The 18,140-nt window shown below is 36.3% G+C and overlaps 1 protein-coding gene across 5 annotated transcripts in view; it reads left to right on the plus strand.

Moving 5' to 3' along the window:
- LOC135622707 (uncharacterized) overlaps positions 1-18,140 on the plus strand; it is a 75,606-nt gene that overhangs the window by 43,246 nt on the left and 14,220 nt on the right. For 4 of the 5 annotated variants that reach the window (XM_065124768.1, XM_065124773.1, XM_065124771.1 and 1 more), the window contains 13 exons: positions 7,852-8,184; positions 8,264-8,635; positions 8,729-9,047; positions 9,184-9,342; positions 9,448-9,611; positions 9,746-9,920; positions 10,014-10,289; positions 10,368-10,571; positions 13,747-13,801; positions 15,324-15,454; positions 15,593-16,099; positions 16,198-17,019; positions 17,100-17,176. In XM_065124768.1, coding sequence (XP_064980840.1) covers positions 7,852-8,184; positions 8,264-8,635; positions 8,729-9,047; positions 9,184-9,342; positions 9,448-9,611; positions 9,746-9,920; positions 10,014-10,289; positions 10,368-10,571; positions 13,747-13,801; positions 15,324-15,454; positions 15,593-16,099; positions 16,198-17,019; positions 17,100-17,176 — 3,594 coding nt within the window. The remainder of the gene's footprint in view (positions 1-7,851; positions 8,185-8,263; positions 8,636-8,728; positions 9,048-9,183; positions 9,343-9,447; positions 9,612-9,745; positions 9,921-10,013; positions 10,290-10,367; positions 10,572-13,746; positions 13,802-15,323; positions 15,455-15,592; positions 16,100-16,197; positions 17,020-17,099; positions 17,177-18,140) is intronic. The other variant, XM_065124769.1, reaches the window with a different exon arrangement.

Genomic DNA, 18,140 nt, shown 5'->3' on the forward strand with positions numbered 1-18,140 from the left:
TTGATACTGGTCAAATTTGAAACCTTGGCTTGAATAACTTAAATGTCTTGATCAAATGCCAAAGTGTAACTCCTGAAGTAATAGGGTCACTGACATCTACAAACTATCATACATTTCGAGAGAATATATATGGCTGTTTCTAATGTCATTGATTTTCGATCCTTAACTCTATTGATCTGTCCAAGTTTCCAAGTAGAGTTATGTGCTTGCCATTTGTAACATTATGTCCACTCTTAGGTTGACAAGGTTACATATTCGGTCGATATTATTGTTTGTGTTAATTGCAATCTAGGAGCGATATAGAATTTTATAGATGAAAACTAGGATTGCCTGTTGATCAGAACGGAAACAAACTGTCTCCAGGAAGGTAATAAAATAAAATGCACTATGCTAGTCCATGCTAATGGTAGCAACATATGGTTAGGATAATTTTTGGTCTGTTTCTGCTTTCACAATAGCTTGCTGACCAACATTGTACAGAATAGCACAGACTACAGAGTAGCACCTTTACAATGGGTTTTAGCTAGCTATTGTGCCATTGATGGCTCATTTATGTTTGTTTTAAAGCCCAAAACAATTTAACAAAATTCCTTAAGATTCTGTAACACAATTGTTTTAGGTTAGACTGTAAGAAGATTTGCAATTTCGGTCCGTACCGGTGTACGTACCAAGCGTCGATACGATACGTACTGAGACATACTAATGGTATGCAGGGGCATACCGATTGTACACCCAAAATCATCAAAAATAGCTCCAAAAATACCTAGAAAATAGAAAAAAGTTAGATTAAGGTTTTTAAGTTAGAAATAAATATAAATTTAGTATAATTTTAGCAAAATTAATGTAAATTAGGAAAAAATAATGATACATCTTTTTCGGGCTTTGAGGAGTAGCTTTGTGATACGTTCCAGATCATCCTTTCGTTATATTAAATTATCTACAAAGAAATGATTTGAATTGTTAGATTAGTTTTTAAATAATTTAAATTTTAAGATTCAAATGAATTAAGTAATTAATCGATGGATATACTTGGTTCTACCACCAAAAAGAATGATGAGACTCCATGGGCGGTGATTCAGGGTCCTTCATCCTATGTATTTGTATATCAATATGATTTGTTTGCCGGACCTAATTCTGAAATTGATCACATAATATAATGTACTGATATAATGTATGCCATTGGTGCATCAATGTGGTGATGGTAGTAGTCTGATTGTCGTGAACCATGTGTTTGAGGCGGCTTCTAAGGCAAGGACGAATGTTGCATGTATTGGTGTGGAGCATAGAGAACTTTAGAACTTTTACTTTCATTACTAATTTATTTCTTCGTATTATAAGATCGATCATCGTACTGTTGCTCGCAGAAGTATGACCAACGATCACCGTGCTGCTGTTGGTCATAAGATTCTCCATAATGCGATGACTGTGAATACAATGAGCTTCGCTCTATAGCTACGTCATGTAGGCTTTGTCGCATCTACTCAAAATCGTCCACTGCCTTTCCCTTCCCCTTTTGTGCATAAACTTGACTAGTACCTTGTCGAGTTTCATATTCCAAATCTTGGGTGACGTGTAAAATATTGTTCCTTGGTTCATGCACCACCCTCAAATTATATATATATGACCATTGACTCCCCGGCGTTGCTGTCATTATTAGTCGAGGCACTCCTGTCCACATCATTGCTGTGGCTCTAGACCGAGTAGTTGTTGAATGCGATTGCAAAGGTGTCTCATCGCCTAACTTGATTCTTTCCAACGGTGCAATTGATGCTACTGCCTTCCTCTTTGTTTTTTCCTTTATATGCTGGGCGGATGACTATGACGGTTGGGTGTCTCTGATTCCTAGAGCAATTTAACTCGATGTTATCCGGCTCCTTCTATTACATTTTGACCAAGGGGGATCTTTCTGCTGGGGATATGTTTTCTTTTCTTCTATTGCCTTAGTGATAAAACGCAAAGGACATTGAGGATCTCTCGCCTTATCAAGTAGAGGATTCTTTTGGTTCGTTGCTGTTTAGACCCACTCTAACATCGACTGTGAATCTTTCTTTGTAGAATTGCTGGGCGATGAGATTAATCTTTGTTTCCTCTGGCTCCTTGTCCAGCTCGGCAAACTGCAACCTTAGTCGTATGTTATATTGGACATATGCTAGTTTCTCCAACCTTCTATACGATAGTCCATTGCGGACCTTTGTGTGAATCGATGCCAACGTTGATCAATTACGTTCGCAATCGGTAGATGTTGTTTGCGAAAGTACATAGATGACAACTTTTCTTAAATCTAGTGCATCTCCTCCAAGTTGTAGTCACCATGCGACTGCAAAAATATATAAATAAGATTTTATTAGCATAACAAATAATTAATATCAAATATAATTTATAATCAATATGTGAAAATTTTTTTAACTAGGATCCATATTGTAACTTCACGATACAATTACAACGATGGAGAATGAGCCAATTGTTTTTCGAAATAATCGACCCTCTATAATAGCATCGGTTGTATCGGTAGTGTTTGACTAGAGTCGATATCTAACATTTCTTGGTGCCAATAAATCTGATCGTGTTCCTAGATGTAATACGCTACAATCGAATGGTTGTCTTTAGATAATACTTTGCAAGACATAATTTTGTTAGTAATAATTTTTTAAATAATAAAAATTATGAATTAAATTACATTGAATATGGATTTATCTGCATTATAGATATCTTGGTCCATATGAACTTCAGTCCCGCGATTAATGATCTGTAAGTATTGGTCGACCTTAAAACCATCTTTGAATGACCTTCTTTCTTACTGTAATCAACACGTCTAAGATATATCAATTGTGGACGCTTATCCATATGAACCTTACGAAGGACAATAGAAATCTAGAACAAAGAATAGTCTAGAACAAAGAATCCTAATATCCTAAAATCTAGAACAAAGAATAGTCTTTTTCATCTTTTTTCCATCGCTCGATCTTGAATACTTGGAATCGGACCATTCATGTGAGGTCACCATTGCCTTGAGGCTCTGCCTCTTTTGTTGTGTATACCTTAAGGCAATAAAATTTGTCACAAATCGAGTGACTCTAGGTCTGAGTATCTCACCATTTATATACCTTTGCATTTAAGAGTGGACCCATTGATGATATATATAAACTTCGTGATCGACTATGCTCGAGCTACACACTTGCTGACTGATGATAGCTCACCATTATCCTTCAGCATTAGATCCATGCACTAAGCTGCACATGGAGTTTAAAACAATGTTTTTCTTTTTTCTATTAATTGTAAACCAGTCTTCTTCAAAATTGGCTTCATTGCCGATAACTATCTAGATAACATACTGTGTTCCGATCTCCTCTACTACGGTGTTCGTTAGGTTTTCAATATAGTTTGCATCTTGAATCTTGTCGGAAGCATTACCTGACTTATGAAAAACCATTCGTCTATTGCAATAAATAAGAAAATTGATGATACTCATTCTTGTAGATCCTGTCCAACTGTCACGCATTCACCCTATATTTGTCCCACTGCCTCTTGAATGATTTGATCCAATCCTTCAGGTCTGCCACTTTCTCATCTAAATATATGTCGTGGATTTCCTTCGGTGTTGGAGGTAGGATCCTCATGCTAGACTTTTGAATAGAGGAGATCATGCTCTCATAATATGGACATTGGGTTGTGTTTACTAGAATCCTGTAGAAGTTGAATCATTTTGCAAATGCCTTCCCAATATCTCACTTCTTTTATTCTGTATATACATCATTAATCTGTCTATTTCGCTGTTTGTGGAGGATAATCTTGCAGATCAATATCAATAATATATGGTGCGGACGTCATGCTAAGTCCTCTTATATAACCACAGATTCCATCCTGCCCCATGCTACCAATTCGGTATAACTGAGGGGTAGTTGGTTGTCTCATGTTGGCCGACCGGGTGATTCGTTTAGCCTTGTCGATGTAGTCACAATAAATGAATTGCCAATGATGACGGTTCCTATCTATCTTTCGGGCATGATCCCAACGTTATCATGTGTCTGTTCCTTTGGTGTCATTTCATACCAAAATTAAATCAAATATGCAAGTTGCGATTACCCTTAATTTAAAATAATAAGGTGTGATTATACGTAATGTCGTAATGAACCCTTACAAGGTGCATTAAATTCATAGAATTGACTCAATGTCATTAAATTTATCATTAAATATACTAATTATAGTAATAAAAAATTTAATTAAACTCTAATTAATTTTAGTTTACCACTATAAAAATATTAAACACCCTAAGAAGCATTAAATACGGAATTTTGATCCAATATAGGTCTAATTACGATAAAATCATCATTAGATATACTAATCACACCATTAACATAATTAATTACTCATTAATTATTTCTCTTTCATAACTATAAACATATTAAACACTCTAATAGACATTAAAGACATTTGATTGACCCAATATAGGTCAAATTTCTATCATCATAATTAAATATACTAATCACAGTATTAAATAGTTAATTAATCCCGAATTAGTCATCTTTCATCATTATAAACATGTCAAATACCCTAATAGATATTAAAGGCATTGAATTGAGCCACTATTGATTAAATTTCCATTGAATTATTGTTAAAATAACTAATCACAACATTAAAAAACTTAAATAACACCTAATTAAACTTATTATACCATCACAAACATATAAATCATCTTAATATGCATGAAATATAAAAATTTGAAGTGTTTAATTTTGAAAATTTTAATATTAAACATACTAATCACAACATTAAAGATTGTAATTACTCTTTAATTAATATTATTCTACCATAGAAAACATGTCAAATAATATATCAGACATTAAGTCATACAGGTCGGCACTAGTAGAGGGTTGTTCGCGTATCGTATCGTATCGAACCGGTACGTACTACCTCTATCGGGCGGTACAGGTCGGCACGACAAACCCTGATAAAAAGATCTAGTTCATTTATAAAATAGATTGCAATGAGTTTAAGTGTGGTTTTGCCAAACTTTTTGAGTGCTCTTATTCCTAGAAAGACCATTATAAAAAGCACAAATTTTAATTTCGAATGATACCGCTCGTATCGGGTGGTACGTACTGGTTCGTCAGCAGAGCGGTACGCGGGCTGCCTGCTATCAGATGATACCATTGATCTAGCCCCGTATCGAACAATACATGGCTGTATCGGGCAGTACGATCGATTGTTCGATCGTCACTGCCCGAAACAGGTTGGTAACGGTCGATTTCGACCGTCATTGCCTGTTATCGAGCGATATCAGTCTGGCTACGACGAGGAAAGAAGAAGCATCGAGGGAGAAGAGGGAGAAGGCGCTCGAAGAAGAGGGAGAAGAAGTGGGAGAATCATGAGAACCTCGATGCTTCCTGATCTGACGCCACCCTCCCCCGACGATCCCGATCTAGGAGGTAACTGAGAGGCGGTGGCTCAACTTCTTCGTCGCATTCTTCGCCGAAGGCCGGAGATGTCTGCAGCCTTCGACGTCTTCACCGAACACGTAGATGAGGAGAAGATGGTGTTCTTCTCCTCTTCTGATGCGATGAGGAGAAGAGGAGGTGATGTTGCCGAAGGTAGCGTATGCCTCCTTTTTTAAAAAAATTAATACTATTTTTTATTTTGATTATATATATATATATATATATATATATATATATCGAGCAATACACTCTAGCATACCACTTGGTACACCTGTACCGTACCGAGCAGAGCAAAGCTTGATACGTTGGTACGATACAAAATTAAGAACCTTGCTAAAAAGTGAAATGAAACATTTTTCCTACTTGACTAGGCATTATTTATGAATTACCTTTTATTAAAAGGAAAGAACTAGTTATACTTGGCATATATATTGGATATCTGTCCTGCCAGCGAAAAAAAATTGCTGTTGTGAACTTGTGATAGTTTGCAGGTTTTATTTGGCCAAGCATCGTTTCATGGTGCAAAATTTTGCATCTTTATCTTATGTAGCAAGTAAAAATGTAAATTGAACTGTTTGCTCTTTCTTGAATTAAATTTTTGATGTTCTAATTCCTATGATAGTCGAGAAATGGTGCTCGTTTTTTATTCTGATTGAACTTCCAATCAATCATGCCCATACAGCATGTATCAGTAAGCAAATTTCTTGCCTCAAGGATCATAAAATGTTCTGTCAGTTGAGTTGTATGCAGTGTTCATAGGTTTTCACACGGTCTTTCCTCCACTTCTGTCTGCACATGATATATAACAACCAGAAATAGCAATCAGCAGTAAATTCAATATTATATCTTGCTGTGGGCTAGTATCTTATAATTCTTTTTTATAACCAGAGTTATTGGCCATAAATATAACAAAGTATGTTTCAGCCAAACCCGCTTACGGATACCAACGCAGAAAGGAAGAAACAAGAAAGGAAGGAAGTATTTTACTTGGTGTATGTATTGGATAACGAGTCCTAGCTTACAAAAAAATGTAGTTGTGAACTTGTGATACTTTGTCAGTTTCGTTTGGCTAAACATCGTTTCATGGTGCATAATTTTGCTCTTTGTCTTTGTCTTTTTGTAGACAAGATGTGAATTGAGATGTTTGTTCATTCTTGAAATATATTTCTGGTGTTCAAATTCCTGCTGGTAGTCAAGAAATTGTGCTCCTTGATTTTATTCTGCATCAATAAACATACTTCGGGCCTCACAGATCAGAAAATGTTCTGTTATTAGAATTTTATGTGGCCTTCATAGGTTTTCAGGCAATTTTACCTTCACTGCTATGTTCATGATATATGTCAACCAGAAATAGCTATTAGATGTTATGGGCCAGTGTCTCATCGTTCTTTGCCTTGTAACCAAAGTTATTGGCCATACATATCACAGAGCATGTTTCAGTAGCACGTTCCAGTCCAAGCAGTGCAGAAGCTCGGTCTGTTATTGAAAATTATGGATGTGATTGCCGAATTACTGTTTCACATGAGCATCAACCTAAGTTGTATGGTATATGGCAGTCATTTAGCCTTTTTTTTTTCTTTTTAACCTTGTTTAATGGTCTGAATAACATGCTCTATTAGTTGTCATTTTCTCTTGTAACTTGCAGCGTCAATACATGCTGAAAAAGAAAATAATGGAGCAATATGAACGAGTTGCTTTGTTAGTTCATTTTCTCTCTTAAAAAGGTGGTGATGTAGCCATCTAGGCTTAGGGAATAGTAGACCCCTTTATGCCTCAATCCATTCAAATTCTCATATCCCGTTGATATTTAACCTTCTATTTGCTGAAAGTCATAGAGTATGTCTAGATAACTGAAGTCACAGGTGCTACTTCTTCCGTGTATTAATATTGACTGCATGTGATTCAATGAAAAACTATATAGTCAGGAATATTGTTGTCATTTTTCTTTATACATGTCTATGGTTATTATTAAAGTTCAATAAAAGAAAGGGAGGAAATTAAAAGAGGACTAAAGGCAGAACAGCCTTTTTCTTTGTTGACTACTTCTGTAACAAGGATTTAGTTTTGTGATATTATGCAAAACTACAAAAGGCATATTGGCATACTGTACGCATGCATGAACTTGCATACAACTGCTAGTACAGCATCTCATGACTGAAACACCCTTAACCAAGACCAGATTTGGTACTTCCAGGTCAGAAATTGTTGCTAATTACATTGTGCTAGAGGTTCTGTTTGTATTACATGTCAAAAATTTGACTCCACGGTTGAGCTATATGACTATCATTTCTTGATTTCCTTTTCTGCTTACCTATGTTATCTTTTGGCCCTATGGTGGTGGTGCAAATTTTTTGGACAGTTGCCTGTATAATTATTATGATCAGAGGAAATTTCTGCCCTTAAATCTTGTGAACAGCTATGCTTTGCAATGCATCCACAGGTCCATTCCTCCGTCGCAAGTTGTACTTGCAGTGAGCAATACCTACGGTCGGGTCCGGAAACCACTTGGCTTCAAGTTCATTGGCTTGATCTCTAATATTCTGGCATTGGGAGATGTAACCAAGCTGAATAATGATTCTGACTGCTCAATCTGGATGCCAATTCCACCTCCAGGCTATTCAGCATTAGGATGTGTAGCACATCCTGGGAGCCAGCCTCCTCCAAACCACATTGTACACTGCCTTCGTGCTGATCTTTTGACATCTACCAACTTTTCTGGCTGCATGTGCTTTATTCCGCCAAATTCTGGGTACCATGTTCATTTCCCTATAATATGTTTTACATGTATGGCAAGGTGATGTACTAACTTGTCTTTGGCATGTTCTTAGGGTTCCTTCTGGATTTAGCATCTGGCGTGTTGATAATGTTGTTGGTTCATTTTATGCACATAATTCAGTGGACAGTCCTCCTCAGGTAGAAAGTTTCAATTTGCACCAGATTCTTCTGCGGAATCCTGATGATATCAGCTCAAAGGAAACAACAGAAAACAAGCTACACTATGAACAAGGTGGTAGCAGTAATAGTTCTTCTGGATGGGATATTTTGAGATCTTTATCTGGAGCTGCTGCTTATTGTTTATCTACTCCACACTTTGAAAGAATTTGGTGGGATAAAGGATGTGATACAAGAAGGCCAATTTCAATATGGCGGCCAGTAAGACGTCCAGGTTTCAGTGCACTTGGTGATTGTGTGACAGAAGGGTTGGACATTGACTTTATTGACTTTCTTTCCTAGTACATACACATGTATTTTTCTGGTATGATAATTGACAAGTTGCTTATTTCCTTTATCAGTTTAGAACCACCAGCGTTGGGGTTAGTTTTCAAGTGTGATTATCCAGCAATATCTGCAAGGCCTGTGCAATTCACTAAAGTTGCACATGTTATTGGAAAAGGACTTGATGAAGCATTTTTCTGGTATCCAACTCCTCCTCCTGGTTATGCTTCATTTGGATGCATAGTGACAACAACTGATGAATCGCCAAAGAAGGATCTTGTCTGCTGTCCCAGATTGGACCTTGTTAGCCAAGCAAATGTTGCTGTTGAACCCATTTCTAGGTCATCCACTTCGAAGGGCTCAAACTGCTGGAGTATCTGGAAAGTTGAAAATCAGGTCCTTGATGTTATTTCCTTAGGCATTTATTTTATGTAGTATTGCTGTCAATGTGATAGGTTCTTATTTTTCACTCTTGTTCCTTATTCAGATCCCTTCTAATTTTCTCCCCTTGTTTGTACCTCCTTTGTAACAGGCCTGCACTTTTCTTGCACGTTCTGATCTCAAAACACCATCATCCCGCTTGGCATACAAAATTAGTGATTATGTCAAACCTAAAGCTCGTGAAAATGTTGCTGCTGAGTTGAAGTTGGGACTTCTTTCAGTTAGTGTTTCGGACAACTTTTGTGGAACAGTGAGTAGCCTTGTTAATACAGCTCTAGTGTGTTAGATGAGAAAGAAGAATGCCTCACCCTATCCATGATAGCAATGCTTATCACACCCTGTTGGTTCTCTTCAGATGACGCCACTTGTTGATGCGACAGTGACCAACATGAATCTTGCTACGCATGGGCGTCTCGAGGCAATGAATGCTGTACTGATTTGTTCAATTGCTGCATCCACATTCAATAGGCAAATAGAAGCATGGGAACCTCTAATTGAACCATTTGATGCAATATTGAAGTACTATATCCTATTGCTTTTTGGTCTTTTATTCTACATACTTTTGTTAAATTCCAAGGCTTGCCTGGTCATTGTTCAAGTCAAATAATTGAGGTGTCAAACTTCTCATTTTGGTCCATTTACATGCTCTTTAGGTTGGAAACATATTATACAAGCAAAAACTCTCAATCAAAGGTTGGCAAGCAGATTCGATTTTCTGCAACAACTTCTCTAAATCTTAATGTTAGTGCTGCAAATCTCGAAACCCTGACAGAAACTATTGTGTCATGGGGTAGGCAAAATGATGTGGAGCACAAATCATCAAAAAAGGTCGAGGTCCTATGTGCCTTAAATTTGACTGCATATGGAAATCTAATATGTTTTTGTATATTTGAATTAATACTGTTATATTTTTTGTTCTAGGAAGATGATGAAAATTTTGCTCAATATGATGAGTTAATCTCCTCTGCGTTGGATGATGATGATGTTCAGAAAGTGATTCTTGAAAACCAACTTGGATGTGATGTTTATCTGAGAGTTTTTGAGCAAAACTCAAACTCAGAGATTACCAAGTTCTTACAGCATGACAAGGAAGTGTCAATGTCCTTGCCACCTCCAAGGTTTTTAGATAAGCTAAATGTAGTAACCAAATCCAGAGAATCACGCTACTATGTTGCCATACAAATTCTTGATTCTAAGGTCATACTACTTTATTTATAATAAGAGTTGACTCAAAATCCATGGTTTTGGATATTAATCTTTTCTAATCATTTGCAGGGGCTTATTATTGTGGATGATGGCAATAGCCATGAATACTTTTGTGCGTTACGATTGTTGATTGAGGGTAAGGTATCGGAACAGTATAAGCTTTTTCCACAGAGTGCAAGGACAAGATGTGTAAGCCCATTGATTTCGGGAAATGGCTTAGCTGAGGGATCTGCCAAGTGGAATGAACTTTTTATATTTGAAGTTCCAGAGAAGGCAAGTTTTGTTTAGCTTCCAACTTGCATTTAGCTGGCCATTTGCAAATGATATGCACTTGGGGGAATTGTCATTCAAAACTGTCTTGTAGCTTAGAACAGAAACAATTTTGACTTTTGAGCAAGGTTTGACTTCTCGTGCCGATCGGCCAATGGTATGGTACGAACTGCTCCGTACTAGCATACCAACACATGGTATGCCGGGGCGTGCCGACATGGACTCGAGCGATCATTATCTTGTTCACCTGTTGGATCGGCATGTACCGTCCATACCATACCGACTCAGGCGAGCAAAACTTGCTTTTGAGGATACCCATCTAAAATCAATCTTTTTTTTTAATTAATAGATTATCTTTATTTTCAGAGTGTTTGATTTTTACTTTTATGTATTCTGTTTTGCATCTTCGTCAATGTTGATGGCAGTTAAATTTGTTACTTCGGTTGTGTTGTTACAATTGTCCTCTTATATTCAAGGAGTCAAGCAAATTATTCCAAACATTCATTAGCTGTACTTCAAGCTTATTAACTATTACAAGCTGTGTAAGTTTATGATTTCTATGGTTCCTAATATGGTGGCATACTATTTGTACCAACCATGCTTGTTGACATACCATTGGCATACTAATTGTACCAATCATACTTAACGACATACCAATCTTTTCAACATATCATATGATTTTTTTTAGTATTGTTCATATATGTCAGATTTGATTATGGGAAGGTTACCAGTGTAAAAAGGAAAATCAGCGGATGAGGCTTCTGTTGATACAAGATCTAGAGAGTGTCAATGGGTCAATGTCTGATATACTAACCCTATAGAAGTCAGTAGTTGTTTCTGTAGCTCAAGTTTGGTTGCCTGAGTTATGAAGTAGCAACTTTAAAGGCCCTAGGATTTCTCATGTGATAAAGGAACCAACTTTAGCAAAGTAGTAGCCTATATATGGAACCAACTTTACAAAGTAACTGCTTTAAAGGCAACTTTAAAAGTATTGATACTGATACAGTTGATACATTAGGACATTGATATATTTCAATTGGTATATTATGGTTTAAAAACCATCTTCATTTATAAATGGTTGACCTTCTATCTTATCAGAACAACACTTCTTTTTATAGTTCTGTACTTTTATATTCTTGCTCTTTTGTTCAAGATTCTGAGTGTCATCAAAAACTTCATCAATTTCTCATTAGATGGAGTTTTCATCACTATGCACTTTTTTTCTTTTAAATGAAACTGATTTAAAGAACCGATTGAGAAGGTTTGCAATACCTCAATATGGTATGATACGGGTGATATTTACAGTTCCTACAGCTTCCTGGTTCATATGTTAGACGAGACCTTGCAGTCGGCTTGGTATAGGGCTTATATGGTTCGGTACAGGCCCTGTACTAGGCAGTCATCTTTTTGGTTTTCTTTTTTTGAAAACTTGGTATGCACTGACACTCTTGTTACATTGATGCAGACCATTATGGTACAGTATGTGTACACGAAATTGTGAACCTTGCCGATTGGTACTTTTTATTTTCTATGATACAGAATTGTACCGGTTGGTATATTGCTGATATATTAGTATAATTCTATATACTAATATATTGTACCAGTTGGTAATAATTGCAACTTGATATCAAACCGATATTTAAAACCTTGGTCCCATATATATATATATATATGTATGTATATATATATATATATGTATGTATGTATTTATATATATGTATGTATTTATATATATGTATGTATATATATATATGTATGTATATATATATATATATATATATATAGGTCTGTATTGCTCATTTAGGATAGTCTGCAGTTGCTTCAAAATGATTTCTCAATATTGGTAATGTCAGGTTAGAGCAAGGATTGAAATACCGTACCGAGTGGTATACCTAATTTAGGTGTAATGGAGGTTAGGAGAGCACAAATTTGAGAAAAAAAGAGTTTGAGATAGTTTAAGAAAGTATGAGAATGAAATGGAGTGAAATAAGGGAGAAAGTTTTAAAAACTTATGAAAAAGGGCTCCAACGGTCAATTTGACCGTTGGAGAACTGTTACTAAGCTGTAACGGTCGATTTCGATTGTTACCGAGCTGTGCCATGACCGTTGCCCCTGATATAACCCCGTATCGTCCGATACAGGGTGTTTTTAAGCGTTTCGCTCGGTAACGGGCAGTCCGCATATCGGTAACCTGTCGGACCGGTACATACCGCCCGTACCGGGTAGTACCATTCGAAATTGCATACCTTGGGCTAGAGTACTAGGAATTTTACGGAAAAATTCCTGTGCCTTGTGTGTTGCTGTTTCCTTGTTCTCTGTTTTCAAAAGAGGATCCTTATTTTATAGTTGTGGCATACTACCTTGCTTGAAATCAGGTGACATTTTTACTTATATGTTGTATAATTGATACGTAAAGTAAAATGGGTAACTGAAAAAGAAAAGTGACGGGAAAGAGGAATAACCTATTCTCATGAGTCCACTTGATCGATTTTGAAGAAGAGTACGTGGTGACATGGGGCTGGAAGATTGGAAGGAAGATGGATCAGGGGGTCTGCTTAATGGTCAGAAAGTAACAATTTATATATAAATAAATATTTTGTATTGTGCTCAGTTTGGCTCATCAGGTTTGAAAGTGATTATGAGTGATTTGTTGTCTTGGTGCAAGGTGCTAGTGTGCATGAAACAAATATAGTACCAATATAAAAGTTTTGAGCATTGGCATGCAACATTGGGTGTTACATGAGCATTTCATGCCACCAGATCCATTTTGCATGGTCACATGAAAAATCCTTGCATGTGATTACATACTGCTACTAAGATGAAGCTGGTAGAGCTTGTCCTGCTTTAAATATAACATATGCATGCACTTTTAGATCACATAGTTAAAGGCCTGGTGACTTCGAGGACTAGAATTTAAATTCTTTAGCCCTAATATATGCACACAAGTGCCATAAGATCTGTGTTTTTGGCTGTTTGATGAGCCTTGCCAATTTGTATTTTTCATATGCCATTATTTTTTAAAAACTTTGTATGATAAAACCAAATGTTCCACTTCCATCCTCTTAGAATTTACCATTCTTGTCATAAAACTTTTGACTGTTCAGTTCACTTTTAGACTCACCTCCAGTATGAGGATTTCATACCTGAGTTGCATAAGCAATTTCTTCATTATGTTCAGGGAATGGCTAATCTTGAAGTTGAGGTTACAAATCTTGCTTCGAAAGCTGGGAAAGGTACTGATATGTAGACACCAACTTGGTCCTGTATACTTTTATCTGGAGCATTTAGGAATCAGGAAACCTGTTTGTTTTGTTAAGTGAATGGCAAATAGTAAAACTGTTTACAAGCCTCCATTCCCCTTCTTTTAACATCTTCTCGTTTTTGTTCTTTTGTTACTCCATTTACTTAATGATGAGAGTTTGAATGGGCTTACGGCTATTTGCCTTGAAGAAAAAGAAAATAGATATTGTTCATTTTTATCTGCAATATTTATGCTTGCAGTTGTTTACTCGTGACCGATGTGAAAGTCGTATAATATATATAGATCCCATTACCAATATGGTATTCTGTCAAGACGATGAATGAAACTTTGTGATACTTTTATTTGGTGTGAGAACTGATTACTGCAGAAAGGTTGTTGGATATGAATATCTGCTTTCCTTGGTATCTTTTTTTAACTAATTATAATGCATCATCAACATTGTTTCTTTGAATTTTGCATACATAATGGCATGATTACCATTTAGGCCACTTCCAATTGTTATTTTCTTAAAGGCGACTGATATATTGAAAAACTAAATATATCAGTTGACTAAGAATTAGAGGACATTGAGACTCCAAACTTCAATTGGACTAGATCCATACAAGTGAAAGCTTATCTGTGGGTCTACAATTTCAAATACAACAGTATCACAATGAAACAAACCTTGATGCCAGTTTGATGCTATACTACTTTGTCTTGCCAGTATTGACATATCAAACATTGTTATAGTACTTATTTTATTGTAATACATGGGCAGTATGCTGGTGTGGACCAATATTCATATTTTAAGCCTTGTTCAGATCAATAAAGATAACTGTCTTGGGCTCTAAATACCTCGAAGACTCCTATCGAACTTTAACACTACTATGAAGAACACAAATATATTAGAGATGAAATGCATTTTGATGGGAAAATTTTACAAAGATTACTAGAAGCTTCTCTCTTGGAATGATTACATTCTGAAGGCAATGTAGTTAACAACCTATCAATTTGTTCCATTAAGATGATGTTTTAAAGATAAAGAGTACAAATTGAAATGGATGGATGTCACTAGAAAGATCATATGCATATCAGTAGTGGATTATTATAACTCATGCTCCTCCGAAATATGAACTTCTAACATGCATGTGTGATAACTTCCTGTGTTATGTGTGCATATTTGTCTACATGTAGGAAGTAATATTTCCTTTGCTTTTAGCTGCCATTGTTATTAAAAACTCATTCATAAAATCCTACATAATGTAATATTTATATAATATTCAGTTGATTAATTTCTGTTTAATCTTCTTTTATTATCTTCATAACCTTTCATAAATTCTTGCTGTTCATTCACTTTGGATCACAGTTGTTCCCAGTTTCCTAATTACCTCTTTTTCAGTTCTGACATAAGATGTTTCTGTTTTTTTCCCCCAAGCTCTTATTTGAGTTTGAATGGTTTTTTATGCTTTGGCTGTATGGACTTATATGATGTTGACCAATGCTGAGGTGTGCAGGTGAAGTCATAGGGGCACTTTGTATTCCAGTCAGTAGCAGTGCAAGCATGCTGAAACGTGCTGCTTCAATAAAAATGCTACAGCAAGCAGCTAAGTTTCAAGAGTTCTCATCCTATCCTCTTAGGTGCAAGGTACTTATGTTGCATCTCTGGCATTGTTCTGCAAGTCCAGGATCTTATACAAAATGGTTGAGGACATTTATATTCTGAATATTTTTACTCCTACCTTGTCGTTTTAACCAACACAAAATCTTTTATTTTTGGACACAGGGACAGATAGTCAGAAATGAGGAAAGCAAAGACTGTGGTGCTCTTGTAATTTCCATTTCATATATTGATCAAAATACTGAAAAGAACTTTGAAATTACTGACAGAACAGTACCTGCCAATAGAGATGTTGGTTTTTGGGTTGGCCTTGGCCCTGATGGCCCGTGGGAGAACTTCAGTTCGGTTCTTCCACTATCAGCTGTTGTTCCAAAATTACTTAATAAACAAGCTATGGCCTTTGAAGTTATCATGAGGAATAGCAAGAAGCATGCTATTCTCAGATCTCTTGCTCTCCTTGTCAATGATGCTGATATCAAGCTTGAAGTGTCTTTATTCTCTTCTATATCACTTATCAGTCCTGTCTTGAACACAGGAACTAGCAGTTCTGTCACTGTGACAGAAGAGGTCTTTGAAAATCAGAGATATCAACCAATTTCTGGCAAGTCATCCAGTACTTGTGCTAATGATCCTGCACGCTGGAGTACCAGGGACTATTCATATTCATCTAAGGTGAGCGATAAACAACTGTTCATTTTCAGCATAGTTTAGGTGAATGCCCTTTTTTAATGTAATATGTTTACAAAATATATATATATATATTTCTGAAGGACTTCTTTGAGCCTGCTCTTCCCACTGGTTGGAGGTGGACTTCGGCTTGGAAAATTGATAAGTCTCAGTTTTTGGACTCTGATGGGTGGGCATATGGAACTGACTTTCAGGGTTTTAACTGGCCTCCAAATTCTTCTAAATCATCTTCTAGGTCAGCTTTTGACTTTGTGCGAAGAAGGCGATGGACACGTACAAGGGAACAGTTGCCTGTGGAAAACGTAGATAATAGGAGGAATGTAATTGCTGTTCTTAGTCCAGGATCATCCACTTATTTACCATGGACAAGTATGACTAAGGATAGGGACTTGTGCTTGCAAGTTCGTCCTTTTTCAGAAAGTTCTCATGAATCTTACACCTGGAGCCAGATGTTCACCCTTGGTTCCAGAAAGGAGCAGCCTGTCAACGTCCAACCTCAACTTTCTAGGCAAAGTACCTCTAAATGTTTAGATTTTACGTCACAGAATTATGTTCTTAGATTGAATCAGCTTGAGAAGAAGGACCTTCTTTCATATTGTACTCCAAGCAATAGTGCTCAGCGGTGTTTCTGGCTTAGTGTTGGGACTGATGCCACAGTTCTTCACACACAATTGAATGCTCCTGTTTATGATTGGAAAATATCTCTTAATTCAGCTCTCAGATTGGAAAATAAGCTTCCGAGCGAAACTGAATATGCTGTTTGGGAGAAAACATTTGATGGGAAAATGATTGAACGGCAGCATGGTGTTATCTTACCAGGCGAAAGTGCTTCTGTCTATTCAGCAGATATTCGGAAACCTATCTACTTCACAATGTTTGTTCAAGGTGGCTGGGTTTTGGAAAAGGTAACAGCAACTTTAGCTATGATATTCATAATATCTACAAGGAATGTTTCTACCTGACTCTATTTAGCCTTCTGTCTCAGGATGCTGTTCTAATTTTGGATTTACTAGGCCTTGATCATGCTTCTTCGTTTTGGATGCTCCAGCAACAAACTAACAGGTCTGTCATATGTGTAATTGTCCCTACAAGCTAAATGGAAGAATTTAATTCTCTCTCATACACAGAATGTATAAAGTTAGTGATGTGCATATTGGAACAGCTAGGCAGTTGGCAGTCCGAAGAACTTGTGTCGATTGAACATGAGAAATAATAATAGTAAAAAATTTGAGAAAGGAATTTTGCCTGATACCTCAGGAAAAAGAATATGTTTTTAGTTACTTTTAGTAAGACTTGTACATGTTTTGGTTGACCTGACCTGATGTTCAACTAACCTGGTCCATTTGTTCAAACATGATAAAAAATCATGTCTGCCTAGTATGTTGGTTGGATCGAATTGATACCTTTTGTTATGATATATAAACAAAGTGCCACCCAATAAATAGGCCCACAAATAATAACTTGGGCCTGATGACTGTGTATTATGTTGGATTAATTGGTAATGCTTGATTGGTTACAAATAATAACTTGGGCCTGATCACTTTCGATAGCATGGTTTAACGTCCATTTATCGAAGTAATTGTGGCAGTAGGTTCATCGGATTTTGTCATAGCAAAAATACACATGGTCTCAATTAAAATAAGCATAATTGAATAAGCAAACCTTTTCATCTAAAAGTATCTTTTACCACATGCATATGTATGTAGCACTTAATGTGTGTTTATCTGTATGCACAAAGCACATTTTGGTTAGTACATATTGGTTTGTCACATCACCAACATGCTTCTTCGGTGTAAATTTTGGAACTTCTCTCTGGTTTGCACAGAATAATCTTCATTTAAGCAATTTCAATCAGAAATTCAATAATGATGTTAAAAATTAAATCAACATATGTAATGTACTTGTAGGGTCAGAATTTGGACATTTGGTTACAAAAAGATTAGTCATTTCCCTTCTCATATATATATATATATATATATATATATATATATAGAGTTACTTTATCAATTATTAACAAGGAAAAAGC

Source organism: Musa acuminata, chromosome BXJ2-9, assembly GCF_036884655.1.
Source record: "Musa acuminata AAA Group cultivar baxijiao chromosome BXJ2-9, Cavendish_Baxijiao_AAA, whole genome shotgun sequence".
Taxonomy (NCBI): domain Eukaryota; kingdom Viridiplantae; phylum Streptophyta; class Magnoliopsida; order Zingiberales; family Musaceae; genus Musa; species Musa acuminata.